General features: G+C 39.3%; 1 protein-coding gene across 1 annotated transcript in view; it reads right to left on the reverse strand.

The window, feature by feature from the left end:
• The window catches only part of SCEL (sciellin), a 155,709-nt gene that overhangs the window by 80,782 nt on the left and 55,837 nt on the right, over nucleotides 1-19,090 (reverse strand). The window contains 2 exon segments of the mRNA XM_006832069.1: nucleotides 900-959; nucleotides 4,144-4,282. Coding sequence (XP_006832132.1) covers nucleotides 900-959; nucleotides 4,144-4,282 — 199 coding nt within the window.

Genomic DNA, 19,090 nt, shown 5'->3' on the forward strand with positions numbered 1-19,090 from the left:
TTAACTGTAAGATCGGCGGTTCAAACCCACCAGCTGCTCCTTGGAAACCCTGTATAGGGTTGCTATGAGTCAAAACCAACTGGACAGCACTTAATAACAACAGCATCAATGTTTAAAAATAATGAACAATAATAGCAAATGCTTTTAGAAAATTCATGATCTGCCAGGTACTACTCTAAGTGATTTATATAATTGAATCATTGCAACAATCCTATTATGTAAAAAATATTATTATACCAATTTCACAATAGAAAAAACAGACACAGAAAAGTTAAGTAAACTTTCCCATTTGATTAGTGGTAGATGGAACTGGAATTTAAACCTATGAAATTTACTACCTCATTGGAACTTAACTGAATTACTGTCAGAAGTGACTAGAGGGCATCTGGTCCAATTCCTTCAATTTATAAATGAAAAACCTGAAGTCCAAATGGAAAATGACTATTCTGAGGTCCCACAGTGGGGGGAGAGCCAGGCCCAGAACATATATCTATGGCTCTCAGATAGTTCTATTGCCCCTATACTCGTCATTTCTTCTATATTTGTCATTAAGTAAATAAACACATAGAAACATAAAAATGTCTTGTCCATCTTAAGGTAACAATGGACCAAGTTAATCACCCCCACTCCAAAAACACCAAACCCATGGCCACTAAGCCTATTTCAATTCATTGCGGCCCCATAAGACCTAGTAGAACTGCCCCACAGGTTTCAGAGTCTGTTCCTCTACTACAGCATAAATTAATTGACCTAATCATCATCATTTTCAGGTAAAATGTCAAACTTTCATGAGTTTTCTTGAACTATCTCTAGGTTTATCTAGCATTACTAAGATAAAATGACAAAACAATTATACTTTTAAGCATTAAAATGAAAAAGAGGAACATATTAAATCTTACCCTTGGGCACTTTTTGCTGTCCTTGGTTTTACTTTGATTAGATTATCAAGGTCTTCAGTGCTTTAAACGAAAAGAAAAACATCATAAGCAAAATGTAATTAAATCAAAGATTATTTTAAGAACTAGATGTGAGATGAACTTTACTCCCAAATTCTGAGAGAAATAAGTACCAGTCTGACTTACTTATCTAGTGATCCTATAACAGAAATACTGCAATTGGGTGGCTTTAACAAGAATCTGTTTTCTCAAAGTTTGTGAAAAATCAGAATTCAGAGTGCCCACTCAAAGGAAAAGGCTTTCTCTTTGTTTGTAGAAAACCTTTTTCTCTTTTGAGCTTCTGATCCTGGAAGGTCTTCATGTGATTTGGCATCTCTTTTCCTCCATCTTCGATTGTCTAATCTGATCTTTGTATGTTCTGTAAGAAATTGCCTCAAGAATATACCAAACACAAGCCATTCCCAAATGAGATCATAACCACAGGCACAAAGATAAGGATTCATGACACATACTTTTCAGGGACAGAATTCAATACATAATATTTTACCTTTCAGCATCACAAAATGTCTTTCTTTCTACATTTCCTACATGCAAAACATATTCACCCCATCATATTATCACAAAACTCTTAAATCAACTCCAAACCCCAAAATCTCATCTTCTGAATCATCTAAATTAAATATGGGTAAGACTTCAGGTATATCCTATCCTGGGGTAAAATTCCTCTTTATCTATAAACCTGTGAAATCTAGAATACAAGCTATTTATTTCCAAAGTACAATGGTCGTACAAGTTAGATATTTCCATTACAAATAGGAGAAATTGGAAGGAAAGAAGGTATTAACAGCTACCACGCAAATCTAAACCCCAACAGAATTATTTATATTAGCTCTCAAATCATTTAAAAGATGGACAATGAATCAGGAAGACCGGAGAAGAATCAATGCATTTAAATTATGGTGTTGGAGGGGAATGTTAAAAGTACCGTGAACTGCTAAAAGAGCAAATAAATCTGTGTTAGAAGAAGTACAGCCAGAATGCTCCTTAGAAGGAAGGGGGATGAGCCTACATTTCTCATACTTCAAAAATGTTATCATGAGGGACCAGTCCCTCAAGAAGGGCAACATGCTTAGTAAAGTGGAGGGTCAGCGAAAAAGAGGAAGACTCCTAAATAGATGGATTGATACAGAGGCATCAGCAATGGGCTCAAATCTATCAATTGTGAGGATGGCTCAGAACTGGGCAGTGGGTCCTTCTGTTGTACATAGATAGGGTCACTATGAGTTGCAGCCGGCTTGATGACACCTAATAAAAACGATAGCTCAAGACTCTGTTCTCTGACATCATCTGGGCAGTGATCCCACCTCCAGGTACTCCATGGAGGCCCACTGGGGTAGCAGCTCTCCTCCCTAGACTTTGGGCAATGCCATCCATTCTCCTAGTCCATCTGAGTGGCAACACCACTCTCTCATCTTTGGTAAGCCCTGTTCTTCTACCCCTTTAGCATGGAAGTCCCACTACACTCAACTTTGTGTAGTGACCCTATCCCTCTGGCACTAATGTATAGCAGCCCCACACACTGGAATCAAGTTGGTAAAGTCTGTCTCTTTGAATTTTAGGGGCCACGATTCCACCCTTTAAAACCAATGGAGCTTTGTTTCCTGTGCTTCTTACAAAATTTCTTCTTGTTTTTATTTAGTGCTGTCTAGTCAGTTCTGCCTCATAGCAAACCTGTATAGTGTTTCTTCTTTAGGAGGACAACAAATGTAATTCCTTTGGCCTGTTTCCTGCCTGTAAATTTCCAAAAGGCAGACAGCATTCTTTCCTTTTGTTCTTCCTCTGTCCCCTTCAGTCTAAACTGATGAGTTTCTCCTGTGGTAGTTGGAATGTCTGGAACAGAACTCACCCTTGTGGCCCAATTTTCAGCCAAGCAGTAAATAGGTATATAAATGAGACAATAACACTTGTAAAGTATGCTCACCATGGAATGGTCAATCAGTCAGTATCAATGAAACAATCACAAGCTTATTGTTATTAACAAAGATCATGTAGCCATGTCCTTAATGTCCTTGAAAAAATTCTAAGACACATGTCCTTCATTTGTACAACAGCATTTTCTAAATCTAAGCTTTACTTCCATTTTTCACAGTCATTTTTAAGTCCATCTCCTTCCTATTATGTTTTACTACAAGTGTTGTTGTTGTTGTTGTCAGGTGCCATCGAGTCGGAACCGACTCATAGCGACTCCATGCACTTGACTTTACTACAAGTAGCAAAGAGAAATTCTTTAAGATCTTGCTTAGCAATCTCCTCAGCAAAATATTTAATTCTATCACTTGCAAGTTCTATCTTCTATCAAATATTTGAAAAAAATTCAAACAAGTTTTTGCCACTGGATAAAAAGCATCACTTTTCTTCCATTGTCCAATCACATACTTATTTTCTTTTAAAGTCTTACCAGAAGCATATTTAAAGTCTACATTTCTAAAACTGAAGATGTTTGAACCAACTAGCCCAATGAACCAATGGAGCAGGTAAACATCAATTCCTATCACTCTGAGAGCAGAAGAGCTAGACCAGACAGTGCCCGGCTATCACTACTAACTGAATGGGATCATGTCAGAAGGTCCCGGAAAGAGTGGAAGAAAATGTGGAAGAAAAATAAATTATAAAAAAATAAATAAAAGATTTACTGGTCAGAAAGACACTGGAGGAACCCAAGACAATTATCATCCCAACTTTCAGGTTTCAAACAGAATTCACCCTCATGGCCCAATTTCCAGCCAAGCAGGAACAGGTGTTATTAATGAGACAGCAATACTCACATGGTGTGCTCACCATGTAATGGTCAATCCTTCAAGATCAAATGGATAATGTTTATACCTAAGGACAAAGCTAAGAAGGAAAGGGAAGGAGAATGGAACGGAAAGAAGAACCACAGAGAGGAAGTGGGATAGCTGTTATTGCATAGAGGGGATTGCAATCATTGAGATGAAGCAAAGTATATGATTTGTTGAGTATAAGATTTGTAATCTTTTCTATAAACCTTTACTTAATTCACAAAGTAAAGTTTAAAAAATTACAAATAAAAAATAAAGACTGCATTTCCAGCAAAATTCTGTTGCTAGTACCATATACATTCTCTCTATAGTGCTCTTCAGTTCCTTATGAATCCTCACCATAATTTGAGCAGATAAGCAGAAATCCAGAAACACTAAGCTCCTACATTCTCTTGAGTCATTCCTACCCAATAGAACCAGACTCCTTACTCCTATCTGAAGAGATGACTCCATTTTTGTTTGCTAAACCACTTTTCCCAGTAAAATCATTAGCTCTCCTATTCCCATCTGATGAAATAAACCTGTCAAAAATCAGGCACCTTTCACCTATGTGAAAATTTTAGGGGTCCAGTGGTATGGGACATGTTGAGATACTCATTCTAAAGTAAAGAATAAGTTGTTGCATCTGGACCCTCCCATTACTAAAGTGAAAGAGCAACATCTGATGGGCCTTCTGGATGTTTTAAGAAAATTTGGGTGTGCTGTTGTTTTTGTTAAGTGCTGTGGAGTAGGTTCCAACTCATAGCAAGCCTGTATAGGGTCTCCAAGAAGTGGTTGGTGGGTTTGAACTACCAACCTTGTGATTAGCAGTCAAGTACTTATTCTATAGTGCCACACCAAGACTCCATTTAGGTGTGCTATTCTGGCCCATTTATCAAGATTCAGAAAGCTGCTAGTTTTGAGTTGGCCCAGAATAAGTGAAAGTGAAGGCTCTGCAACAGATTCAGGCTGGCATGCAAGTTGCTCTGCCACTTCTGCCTAGGATTTGGCTAATCCAATTGTCTTGTGTTGAAGACCCTTAGGGTTTTGGAGCAAAACCCTGCAGTCCTCTGCAGATAACTACTCTCCCTTTGACAAACAGCTTTTGACTTGCTACCAGGCCTTAGTAGAGACTGAGTGTTTAACCATGAACACCAATTCACCAGGGGGCGTGAGCTGCCCATCGTGAACTGGGTGTCATATGACTCATAGGGCCATAAAGTTGTACATGAACAGCAAGATTCTATCATTAAATAGAAGTGGTGTGAGATTGGACTTGAGCAGAACCTGAAGGCACAGGTAAGTGTGGTGCATGGTAAGTTGCCCAAATGCCTATGAGCTCCACTCCTGGCATATTACTTTCCTGCCAGTCTGTACCTATGGCCACCAGAGAGTTCCTTATGATCAGCTGACTGAGAAAGAGAAGATTCATGCCTGATTCACAGATAGTTCTGCATGATATGCAGGAAGCAATAGAAAAGGGGATAGTGAAAGTACTGCAAGCTGTTCTGGGATCTTCCTAAAGGACAATGGTGAAGGTAAATCCTCACAATGGGCAGAAATCCAAGCAGTGTGTCTGTTAGTTTAATTTGCATGGAAAGAGAATTGGCCAAATGTGCAACTGTACATGTATACTGAATCACAGCTGGGTAGTCAGGGACAAGGAAGGAATATGGTTAGAAAATTGTTGGCAAGGAAGAGTGAGGAAGAGATACGTGGGAAGACCTCTCTGAATGGGCGAAAGAAGTGAAGATATTTTTGTTTCATGTGAATGCTCACCAAAGGGTGGCCTCAACAGAGGAGGCTTTTAACAATCAAGTGGATAGGGTGACACATTCTGTGGAAACTACTCCTGTCACTGTCCAATGAACTCGTGAACAAAGTGGCCATGGCAGCAGGAATGGAAGTTATGCATGAGTTCAGCAGCATGGACTTCCAGTGATCAAGACTGACTTGGCTACAGCCATTGCTGAGTGTCCAATATGCCAGCAGCAAAGACCCACACTGACTCCACAATACTGAACCATTCCTCAGGGCGATGAGCCAGCAACCTAGTGGCAGGCAGGCTATATCAGATTACTTCCTTTATGGACAAGGCAATGTTTTGTTATTATTGGAATAGACACTGACTCACTGACTCTGGATACAGACTTACCTTCCCTACACATGATGATTCTACAAAAACTACAATCTGTGAACTTATGGAATGCCTTATCTACCATTGTGGTATCCCACATAGCATTGTCTTCAATCAACGGACTCACTTCACAGCAAATGAAGTATGGCAATGGGCCCATGCTCATAGAATCTACTAGTCTTACCAAACTCTCCATCATCCTGGATCAGCTGGCTTAACAGAATTATGGAATGCCTTTCTAAAGACAAAATTACAATAACAGCTATGTGGCAATACTTTGCAGAGTTGGGACTGTAAATGCTCTAAACTAGTATCTAATATATGGTGCTATTTCTCCTGAGCATCAGGATTCATAGGTCCAGGAATCAGGGGTGGAAATGGGAGTGGCATCATCACTTATTATTAACCCTAATGGCTTGCTTGAAAATTTTTTGCTTCTTGTCCCCACAATCCCACTATCAGTAGGTCTAGAGGTCTTAGTTTGAAAGGAAGGAATACTCTCACTGGGAGATACAACAATGACTCCATTGAATTAGAAGTTAAGAATGCCACTTGACAACTTTGGGCTTCTTGTGTCTCTGAACCAACAGGCTGAATAGGAATTTACCATACTGACTAATATGATTGACTCTGTTTACCAAGGGGGAACAGGATTAATACTATTTAATGGAAGTAAACAAAAGTGTGTCTGGAATACAGGAGACCCACTAGGATGTCTCTTACCATGTCCTGTGATTAAGGTAAATGGAAAACTATAGCAACTCAATTCGGATTTGACTACTAATGGCCCAGACTATTCAGGAATGAAAGTTTGAATCACCAAACCAGGCAAAGAACCGCCTCCTCCTCAGTGTTTACTGAAGGCAAAGGTAATATGGAATGGATGGTTGTTGCTGTTAGGTGCTAATGAATCGGCTCCAACTCACAGTGACCCTATGAACAACAGAACACAACACTGCCAGTCCTATGCCACAATCACTGTGCTCATTGCTGCTACCACTGTACTAATCCATCTCGTTGGGGGGTCTTCCTGTTTTGCACTGACCCTCCACTTCACCAGCATGATGTCCTTCTCCAGGACTGGTCCTGGAGATGATATGTCTGAAGTATGAGAGATGAAGTCTGGCCATCCTGGCTTCCAAGAAGCATTCTGGCTGTACATCTTTCAAAACAGAGAGATTTGCTTCTTCTTCTGGCAGTCCATGGTACTTTTAATATTCTTCTTTAACACCATAACTTAAATACATCAATTTTTCTATGGTCTTCCTTATCCATTGTCCAACTTTCACGTGTATATGAGGCTATTGAAAATGCCATGGCTTGGGTCAGGCACACCACAAACTGACATCTTTGCTTTTCAACACTTTAAAGAGGTCTTGTGCAGCAGAGTTGCCTAATACAATACATCATTTGATTTCTTGACTGTTGCTTCCATGAGTATTGATAGTGAATCCAAGCAAAATGAAGTCGTTGACAATCAGTCTTTTCTTCATTTAGTGTGATGTTATTGTTTTGGGCCACTGGAGAGGATTTTTGTTTTCTTAACATTGAGGTGCAATCCATACTGAAAGCTGTGGTCTTCGATCTTCATCAGTAAGTATTTTAAGTCTCTTCCATTTCAGCAAGCAACGTTGTAATATCTGTAAATTATGGATTGTTAAAGAGTCTTCCTCCAATCCTGATGCCAAATTTTTTTTTCAAATTACCTGGCTTCTTGGATTATTTGCTCCACATACAGATAGAATAAGTATGGTGAAAGAATACATCCTTGGCACACACCTTTCATGATTTTAAACCACTCGGTATTTCCTTGTTCTATTCAAACAATTGTGTCTTGATCTATGTGCAGTTTCCTCATGACCACAGTTAAGTCTTCCATAATGCTCATTCTCCACAACATTGCCCATAGTTTGTCATGATTCATACTTATTTGCATAGTCAATAAAGCACAAGTAAACATCTTTCTATTATTCTCTACTTTCAGCTAAGATCCATCTGATGTCAGCAGTGATATCCCTCATTCCACATCCTTGTCTGAATCTGGCTTGAATGTCTGGCAGTTCCTTATCAATGTACTATTGCAGACATCTTCAGTCATCTTTAGCAACATTTTACTTATATGTGATACTAATGATATTGTTCAATGACTTCCACATTCCCTTGGGTCATCTTTCTTTGGAACAGGCACAAATATGGATCTCTTCCAATCAGTTGGCCAGGCAGCTGTCATCCATGAAACAGGTAGTAGAAGAAAGTAATTCTAGATACCAGATACAACCACGTGACCAGTTGCAAGAAATGCGGACTGAAATTGTTATGCATACATCTTCCTCATTATACCACAGGTATATGTGTGTGTGTGTGTGTTTCCTTCTTTATTCCATTACTTATTATGAAATATAACCTGTAAATGGGCCTATTGCATTTTTGGTTGTACATCTTAGTTGTACCATGTTAGGCATAAGTATGACTTTATAATTCTCTTTATTTAGAGATTCTATAGGATTGGAGGAAGACTCATTAACAACCTGCAATGTGCAGATGATACAACCTTGCTTGCTGAAAGTGAAGAGAACTTAAAATATATACTGGTGAAGATCAAAGAGCACAGCCTTTGATATGGATTACATACATCTCATTGTAAAGAAAACAAAAATCCTCACCACTGAACCAATAAACAACATTCTCATCAACAGAGAAAAGATTGAAGTTGTGAAGGACTTCATTCTTCTTGGATCAATTATCAACACCCATGAAAGCAGCAGTCAAGAAATCAAAGGACATTTGCATTAGGCAAATCGGCTGCACAAGACCTTTTTAAAGTGTTGAAGAGCAAAGATGTCAGCTTGCGGACTAATGTGCGCCTGACCTAAGCCATGGCATTTTCAATAACCTCATATGGATGTGAAAGCTGGACAGTGAATAAGGAAGACTGGAGAAGAATTGATGCTTTAGAATTACGGTGTTGGAGGAGAATATTGGAAGTGCCATGGGTTGCCAAAAGAACCAACAGATCTGTTTTGGAAGAAGTGCAGCCAGAGTGCTCCTTGGAGGCCAAGATGGCCAAACTGCATGTCTCATACTTTGGACATATTGTCAGAAGGGACCAGTTGTTGGAGAAGGATATCATGTTTGGCAGGGTGGAGGGTCAGAAAAAAAGAGAAAGACCCCCAATGAGATGGATTGGCCAAGTGGCAGCATCGATGGACTCAAGCGTGGCAACAGTAGTGAGGTTGGCCCAGGATCAGGCAGTGTTTCGTTCCGCTGTGCACAAGTCGGTACCTACTTGATGGGACCTAACAACAACAACATAGGACTTAATGAAATGTTCACAGGTGTCAAGTTGACAATGCTGGAATGTTATAGATAATGTACTGTGTTACTTGGCCATGATTCTAAGTACAGTGCAATTGCCCTCCATTGACTTACCTGAGGCAAGGAGAACCATCTTGGTGTGATATGGCCTGCCTCCAGTATGTATCAACATTCTGGCAAAGCTCACTCAATCTCTATCCTATATCTGACTCATTAGCTTCAGTCATGGATTGAATTGTGTTCCTGCAAAATATTTCTCAGCTTAGCTGAGCCATGAATCCCAGTGGTTTGGTAGCTATGTGATGATATAACGTGGAAGTTATGTGATGATCCCTCATGATGTGATCTGATGAGATAAACCAGTAAGAGGATTAAAGGTAGAATGTTGTTGTTGTCAAGTGTCATTGAGTCAGTTCCGACTCATAGCGACCCTGTTTAGGGTTTCCAAGGAGCAGCTGGTGAGCTTGAACCACCGACCTTGTGGTTCAAACCAACTTTTCCATCCAGCGCATTAATCCACAGCACCACACCAGGACTCCTAAAAGTAGAATGTTGTTAAGTGCCGTCGAGTTGATTCTGACCCATAGTGACCCATATAGGATTGCCATGGAGCAGCTGGTGAGCTTGAACCACCGACTTTGCAGTTCAAACAACTTTGTAGTCTGATGCATTAGCCCACAGTGCCACACTAGGACACACTACCCTTAATCTCATCACAGAGTCCTGATGTGGCACTGCAGGATGATGCATTAGACTGCAAGGTCAGTTTGAACCGTAAGGTCGGCAGTTTAAATCCATCAGCTGCTCCTTGGAAACCCTATACAGGGTCGCTATGGGTCAGAACTGACTTGACGGCACTTCACAACAACAACAGTGCCATCACAGCCCTGATCTGATGTAAAGACGATTTCCAAGGATATGGCAAGCAACACCGTTTATCTTACAAGAGCTAATAAGGGAGAGAAGGGGGACCTGCTACCACCAAGAAAGAAGAGCCGGAATGGAGTGCACTCTGTGGATTGGGGATCCATGCACTTGGAAACTCCTGGATCCAGAAGAAGCCTGATACCAAAGCACATGGAGATCTCCGAGGAATGCTGGGCCTGCACATGATGAAAGGAGGCCAGCACTCTGAATTTGAACTTCTCGTCTCCTAAACCGTGAGACAATACATTTCTGTTTATTGAAGGAATCCACTTGTGGTCTTTCTGTTGAGAACTAAGACATCCTCTGACCTCCAGTTCTTGGAATGTGAGCCAGCAGTCTGTCACCTAACCTGCCAATTTGGGGTACTTAGCTTCTGCAACCACATGACTTAGGAGAAATCTCAAGCCTGACACCTGACTCAGGGTCTGGGACTTGCCAGTCTCCAAGACTGAGTGAGCCATTTCCTTGAAATAAGTCTCTCTCAGTGTATTTATAGGAGTCCTGGTGTGGCGCTGGACTGCAAGGTCAAGGGTTCAAACTCATCAGCCACTCCTCAGAAACCCTATACAGGGTCACTATGAGTTGGAACAGACTCGACAGCACTTACTAGCAGCGCGCCACACCAGGACTCCACTAGCAGCATATATATTTATATATATACAGTTCACAGATTCTGCTCCTTCATAGAACCCTGCCCAAGACACAATCTATGGTCTTAATTTACAAGAACATAAATTTTGATCTCCACAAAAGTCCTTGATAAACTGACTCAGCTTCCCATTTACTCCTAAAATAAAACCGTAAGATTAGAACCAAGATTGAGCTAAAAGAATTTAACATTATTATTTGTCAAAAACTTACCTGGTATGCCATCTAATACTCCAGCTACAACTAAAATATACATTGTTAATAATTTACATTTGTCATGCTTTTTGCTTTTTAAAGGATTTTATATAATTTCCCTGGATCCTCACTACAACAAGAAAGAAGGTGAAACAGGCTCAATGATCCTCATTTTATATCTAAAGAGCTGTTGCTGAGTTTGGTCAAGAAACTTGTCAAAGGCTCTTAGCTGGTAAATGGAAGCCAGAGTCTCTGATCCCGACACCAAGATCTTGGTACACACCTTCTCTGATGAGCACCACTAATTGATGGGGAGGGGTAAGGAGAAAAAGTAAGACATAATCCTCACCCTGGATTTCTTCTGTTTACATCAGGGGTCACATTGATGAGATTGCCAAGGCTCTGTCCCCTTTAAAACAAAGAAGAGATGATGAGGTTAATGGTAGATTAATACCAAGTGGACAAAACTATTCATTAAAACTCAGAAGCACTATAAACACTCATTGAGATCATGCCTAGGAGTAGAAGACTACTAGCGACGACTATGCAGAGGCATGTAGGGTTTTATACATCTCTGAAACTCACGGAGACTCAGTGAGACAGTACCTTCCTCTTGGAGCCAGGAGATCTCTTTCAAATACAGCACTATGATTCTGCCTCTGCTTTCATTCATTTAAGACTGTCATTAAGAAGCCTTTGCCATGTACATAAAACATTTTGAAATTGTCTTATGACCTGTTACAAAAGAACACCCTCTTATGACCAACTTTGAACATGCTGTGGGACTTTAAATTCAACTTTTGGATAATGCATGTTTCATAAAATTGATATTCGTTAACAAGTTTTTATCACAAAACTGGAGTAAAATAAATATGCCAATGTGTTAAAAATCCATGATATACAACCTAGTATCTGTTTCTGGAATTTATCACTATGTATTAAAACTACATATTTTAATGAATCATCAAACAAGTGGATGATTAAAAAATAGAGAGTTCTGAGGTGTTTTGAAATGTACAATCTATTTACTATAATATAAAATTCCATATAGTCAATTGAAACACAGCAGTATCTTATTACTCTTTTTATACTTCGGCTTCTGATCTTAATGGAATTATGCTTTTTCTTTTGCATCCACATGTGTTTTCCACATACACAGCACTAACAACTACTCCTCTGACCCACAGAAATGCCACATGGAGAAAGACACACACTGGACAGTGATTTACACCCAGTTTCTCCACACCCTGTGGTCCTACTAATATCTTAGGTCAAAATCTTGGCATCTACACATCAAAGATTCAGATATTTAGAAAAAAGATATTGACTAAAGTGTTTTTACTTGTATCCAAATGTCTGAGAAAATGCATAGTCAGGCTAAAAGCAAAAGAACAACATAAAATACAAGAAACAACTCATTGCCTAAGAGTTAATACCAACTCAAAGAGCTCTTAATAGGAGAGCGGAGTCCTGGTGTGTGTGTGTGGAGGGCGGGGGAGGGGGGTTAATGCATTCGATTGCAAAGCTGATTTGAACTGCAAGATTGGTGCTTCAAGCTAACCCATCACTCCTTGGAAACCCTATACAGGGTTATTATAGGCAGTAACCAACTCTATGGCACTTAACAACAGTAGTTGTTGTTGTTGTTAGCTGCCATCAAGTAGGTACCGACTCATAGTGATCCTATGTACAACAGAACGAAACAGCCCGGTCCTGGCAACAATTGTTGCCACGCTTCAGCCCATTGATGCTGCCACTTTGCCAATCCATCTCACTGGAAGTCTTCCACTTTTTCTCTGACCCTCCACCTTACCAAAAATGATATCCTTCTCCAGTGATTGGTCCTTCCTGACAACTTGTCCGAAGTATGAGAGATGAAGTTTGGCCATCCTGGCCTCCAAGGAGCACTCTGGCTGCACTTCTTCCAGTACAGATCTATTGGTTCTTTTGGCAGCCCATGGCACTTTCAATATTCTCCTCCAACACCATAACTCAAAGGCATCAATTCTATGGTCTTCCTTAGTCACTGTCTAGCTTTCACATACATATGACGTTATTGAAAATACCATAGTTTGGGTCAGGTGCACCTTAGTCCTCAAGCTGACATCTTTGCTCTTCAACACTTTAAAAAGGTCTTGTGCAGCCAATTTACCTAATGCATTACGTTGTTTGATTTCCTGACTGCTGCTTCCATGAGTGTTGATAGTTTGATCCAAAAAGAATGAAGTCCTTGACAACTTCCATCTTTTCTCCATTTATAAGAATGTTGTTTATTGGTCCAGTGGTGAGGATTTTTGTTTTCTTTACATTGAGATGTAATCCATACCGAAGCCTGTGCTCTTTGATCTTCATCAATGTTTTAAGTCCTCTTCATTTTCAGCAAGCAAGGTTGTATCATCTGCATATCGCAGGTTGTAAATGAGTCTTCCTCCAACCTTGATGCCATGTTTTTTTTTTCATATAACCCAGCTTCTCGGATTATTTGCTCAGCATACAGGTTGAATAAGTATGGTGAAAGAATACAATCTTGTCGCACACCTTTCTTAATTTTAAACCAGTAATCCCATGTTCTTTTTGAACAACTGCCTCTTGGTCCAGGTACAGATTCCTCATGAGCACAATTAAATGTTCAGGATTACTCATACTTCGCAATGTTGTCCATAGCTTGTCATGATCCACACAATTGAAAGCCTTTGCGTAGTCAATAAAGCACAGGTAAACAAACATCTTTCTGGTATTCTCTGCTTTCAGTCAAGATCCATCGGACATCAGCAATGATATCCCTTGTTCCACGGCCTCTTCTGAATCTGGCTTGAACCCCCGGAAGTTCTCTGTCAGTGTATGCTTGCAGCCATTTCTGTGTTACCTTTAGTAAAACTTTACTCGCATGGGACATCAAAGAGATTGTCTGATTATTTCCATATTCCATTGGGTCACCTCTCTTTGGAATGGGCACAAATCCCGATCTCTTCCCATCAGTTGGCCAGATAGCTGTCTTCCAAATTTCTTGGCATAGATGAGTGAGTGCCTCCTGTGCCGCCTCACTTTCTTGAAAGATTTCAATTTTTATTCCATCAATGCCTGGTTCCTTGTTCTTTGCCAATTCCTTCAATTTACCTTGGACTTCCTCCTTCAGTATCATTGGCTCTTGATCATATTCTACCTCTTGAAACAGCTGAACATCAACTATTTCCTTTTGGTACAGTGACTTAGTGTATCCCTTCCATCTTCTTTTGATGCTTTCTGCATCATTCAATAATATACCCAGAGAATCCTTCAATAACGAAAGTCGAGGCTTGAGTTTTTCTTCAGATCCCCAAGCTTGAGAAATGCTGAGCATGTCCTTCCTTTTTGGTTTTCTGACTCCAGATCTTTGCACATTTTATTGTAATATTTGACTTTGTTTCTCTAGCTGACGTTTGAAATTTTTTGTTCAGCTCTTGAACCTCCTCATTTCTTCCATTTGCTTTAGCATTTCTACACTGAAGAGCAAGTTTCAGTGTCTCCTCTGACATCCATTTTGATCTTTTCTTTCTTTCTTGTCTTCTTAATGACTTTTTTTCTTTCTTCCTGCATGATGTTCTTGATGCCATTGCACAACTCTTCTGGTCTTCAGTCTTCAGTGTTTCATGTATCAAATCTGTTCCACCACTCATCTGTCAGTTTGTCGTACTGTGGTGGCTTGTGAGTTGCTGTGATTCTGAAAGCTATGCCACCAGTATTTTAAATACCAGCAGGGTCACCCATGGTGGATAGGTTTCAGGTGAGCTTCCAGATGAAGACAGACTAGGAAGGAGTGAGAACTACTTCCGAATATTTAGTCACTGAAAATCTTATGAATAGCAGAGAAACAACAACAGTACTACCATAAAATTTCCAAGCGTTCTAGTGTGTTTCTGTAGGATACGCTAACAACAAGATTTGCAGTTCAAACCCACCAAACGTACCTTGGAAACTTTATGCAGATTATCACATCTTCCTCCTGCAGAGCATCTGGTGGATTCTAACTGCCAACTTTTGATTGTTAGCTGAGTGCTTAAGAACTGTACCAGACAATTTGAACATTTTCATGCAAATAATGGAACAATTAGCCCTTTAACTTGACCATAACAGTGACTCCACCCTAGATTACCACTTGTTGATTCTTGACTAAAAGAAGTATGTGGGATGTGTGCATATGGGGGTGGGTGGGGAGTAAAGGGTTTCCTAAGATTTTATTTCCAGATTTAAGTATTAATTCAAGAAATGACAGAACAGTAAACATGGTCATTCCTATCTCGTAATTGTGTTGTCTGTGGAGTTCACTTTGACAGTATTGTCAAGATCCTGATCTCTTTAAACATATTAATTACAACACATGCTATTGCTGCTGTTGTTGCTATTAAGGGCCATCAAGTTGGTTTGGACTCACAGCAACCCTGTATAGGGTTTCAGCATGGCTGGCGAGTTTGAACTGCCAACCTTGTAGTTTAAATTGATTGTGAGGTCTAGTGTTCATCCTACATCACCACACCAGGACTCCAAAATACAGGTACACATGCCCATAAATATGCACACTTACACACATAGACACACACATAAAAGTCTAAAGGTGCTTTTAAAAGTTCTTGAAAAAAATGGAATGAAAAGATAATGGATTTTTTTCCATGAACTTTTTGAAGCCCTTTCATATCTATAGAAAATGCATGATCTCACACACATGCACACAGACACTTATTCACACATACACCTCCATATAGACATGTATTCACTCACATACACATACAAGCCAATATACATAACCTACTTAGACACCTGTTCAGGACACACACATCAAAGCCCATGTGTACTCACACACACACAGAAGTGTACATATGCACACACTCAGGCACACACAAGAGTGAATACATGCACATAAACACACACATATACACACACTTGTGCACATATGCATGTACATGACACACACACCAACACAAAGAACAACAGATCACAAATTTGTAAGACTCTCTAATAACATGGAAAGGAAACCGTGGATTTTTTTGGACAGTAAAGTAAATCAAGTATTCAAACAATATAAAAACATAATTCACTGGAATCTTTGCTATTGCTAATAATTATATGCATCTTCTATGTACCAGACATGATATCGTATGATCCCCAATTTATAGATAAGTAAACCAAAACAAAGAAGTGGTAAGTAAGATATCCTAAGAGATACTGCTAGCAAATGGAAGAACTGAGTTTGCTGACTCCTTTCAATCACCTCCTCATGTTTCCTCCCACAACCGCTCAGGTACCTAAGGAAACCATTGCTCTCTTTCATTGTATTGATTGCAAAACTGTGCAAGTCTCCAGTTCATTTGGTGGTTGTGTCTCCGGCTGTACAAGCGCAGGACAGCCTGGCAATGTGCACACCAACTCCACCAGGTAGGCCCTCAGGTGCTGGTAACACATTTTAGAATCTATCAGTGATGTCATGTACTCAGTTAACTGAATGGAAGGGAGTTCAAAGGAAGCCACATGGAATTATTTGGTATGCTGTTTGAGAAACATGCCAACAAGTTTAATTTCCAATATATTCCATCTGCCTCTTAAAAAATAAGAAGCAAGTGGACATACGCTCTCCAGACTTATCCAGGACAATTCAATTATAAGAGAAATCTTTTAATAAAATATACATTGTTAAACTCTTCATCTTTAAACACACACTACAGTACATGCATATATATTATATAAAACACACTGCATACAGAGTTCATATTTATATACACACACTCACTACACACATAAATACATGCACTACACACATGCATAGATAAACATACATATGAAGAACATATGAAGAAATAAATCCCTTTGCTTAGTAAGATCTTGCCAAACTCCCATTTAATTTCCCAAAATCTTCCTGATAGCAAACCTCACCCAAGAATAAAATGCAAAAAAACCCTTTGTGTATCAGTTGAAAAGAATTGCTTAATGTAATATGTTTTGGGGGAAAAGAGCTTAGGTTTGACTTGAATTTCATTTTACTCTCCTAAATACAAACATACAAATATCCAGTGTGTTTATAAATGCCAGCGAAAAGGGCGGGTAGGAGGGAGGGGATTTCAAAATGTCTTACCTCTTCATATTCGTAGATGTTTCAGAATTCACTTTAATAAGCCCATCAAGGTCTTGTTTTCTTTAAATGAAGAAATGAGCTTTAACAAATATCATTAAAGTAAAACACTAATCAAGTGAATAATGATTTGAAAAATTAAAAAGTGGTAAATATACCCTCTCTAAATCAATATAAATTTTTCAAAACTCTAAATGCACCTGACATTTTCTTTCTTACATATTGAGCTAAAGACCGTGTTGTATTCCTTGTTTGCTAACAAAACATACAATTTTCTGTTTTGTTCTTAAAATACTTAAGTAAGTACACTAATTATTTGATGGCAGTAACTTTGCCCTCAGTATATTCTGTTAGAATACTCCAAATGAATAGCAATGACAGTAATGCAAGGTGGATAAAATTCTCCACTGGACCTAGGGAGGATATAAATTGCTATTCGATAAATCAGTTATTCTGTTTTTACATAGTAAGAACCTTGCTTCCTTCATATAAATTCAATCATCCTCAAATCCATTCCAAGCCTTTAACAATATCTTTGCATTCATAGAGAGTTATAAAGGACTCCTGTTGCGACACTATAGGATAAGCACTGGATTGCTAATCACAAGGTCAGTGGTTCACGCCTGGGAAACTCGATACAGGGTTGCTGTGAGTTGGAACCTACTCAAGGGAACTTAACAACAACAAATCAAGAGCAAGACAAAGTGCCTTACATGATAGAAAAATAAGTGACTCATTTCTCAGGGGATTCATGGTACCCATTAAAATGGACTGAGTAACACAAAAAGGGGCCTCGCCTGGAGACCATAGTTGAGGCAGAACTTTCTTGACTGGGTATTTAATGTCATGTCCACACAGCTCTGACCAGGAGATGTGATGGCATGTCCTGACTTCCAGTGCGTGGAGCTGCCCAGCCCCTCCCCTGAGCTGCTCTCTGAGACCACTGTCATTAGGAAATGGATTGGCACGTTTTAGTTAAGCCTCACTCACAGCTGCCTTTGCCATGTTGGAGGTCCTTGTTGAAAATGTTGTCAAGACTGTACTTTTAAAAGGCTGTCAAGGCTGTTTTCTTTGGCCCAAAGAAATTCAATTGAATGTCTCATGTTTAAAAAATGGTTAAAGCTCAAGAGCTGGGAGAACAGGCAACTCACCATCAAACGCTAAAACAATTCTTCAAAAATAGTTTCATTGAGGACAAGAAGGGAATGCCATTTGGCCCATATTTATTGTACATCCAATGCTAATAAAATATGGTTATAAAGCTAAAAAATCACATTGTTTTATCTTTTGCTTGATCGTCATTTTAAGAAATCAGTGTAAGACCATAATAAATCTCAGATTCTCTGGATGATTCAAACAGCTTCTTTGCTCTCCGACAGGTCAGAGACTTGAGTCTAAACAGAAATGTCTCAGAAGGAAGACCTGAGTTTCCCCAAAACTCATCCATTGACAAGCGAACAGACCACAGTTCTATTCTGATATGCATGGGGTTGCCATGAGTCTTACTTGACTTAATTCCATAATCCCAACTGATTAATAAGTCTTACTCTGTGGTATTTGCACTTCCTTTGGGATTCACTTGGTTAGCATTATTAAGGTCTTCATATCTTTTTTTTTTTTAAGATTAGATCAGTTTCAAAGTACTCCTTTGGTAATAGAGACATACATGTTCTATATGCTTGATGATTAATTAAAACATTGTGGAAAATAACTAAACTGATGTTAAATTCATGTTTATAAAGATTGATTATAAAGAGTAAAATCCTTTAACATGAGGGATTTTACTGGACTGTATGTAACCATAAATTCAGATGGGATATACTATAGACTTTCCATTGTGAAGGCCAGGGGCATGGCTCAGATACATAAATGAAAAGGTAGACTCATAGAGGTCAGCCCCTCAGTATCACTGAGAAAATCTTACAGCTCATTTGGGATAAAATATCCCAATTTCAGAAACATCTAAGCAGTTCACTGCCTCCTGGGTTTATCTGTGCTGAGGTTTACTTTGATAATGATTTCAAGATCTTGGCTTCTTTAAAAAGGAGATCAA

The sequence above is a fragment of the Chrysochloris asiatica genome, unplaced genomic scaffold (genome assembly GCF_000296735.1).
Source record: "Chrysochloris asiatica unplaced genomic scaffold, ChrAsi1.0 scaffold00005, whole genome shotgun sequence".
Taxonomy (NCBI): Eukaryota; Metazoa; Chordata; class Mammalia; order Afrosoricida; family Chrysochloridae; genus Chrysochloris; species Chrysochloris asiatica.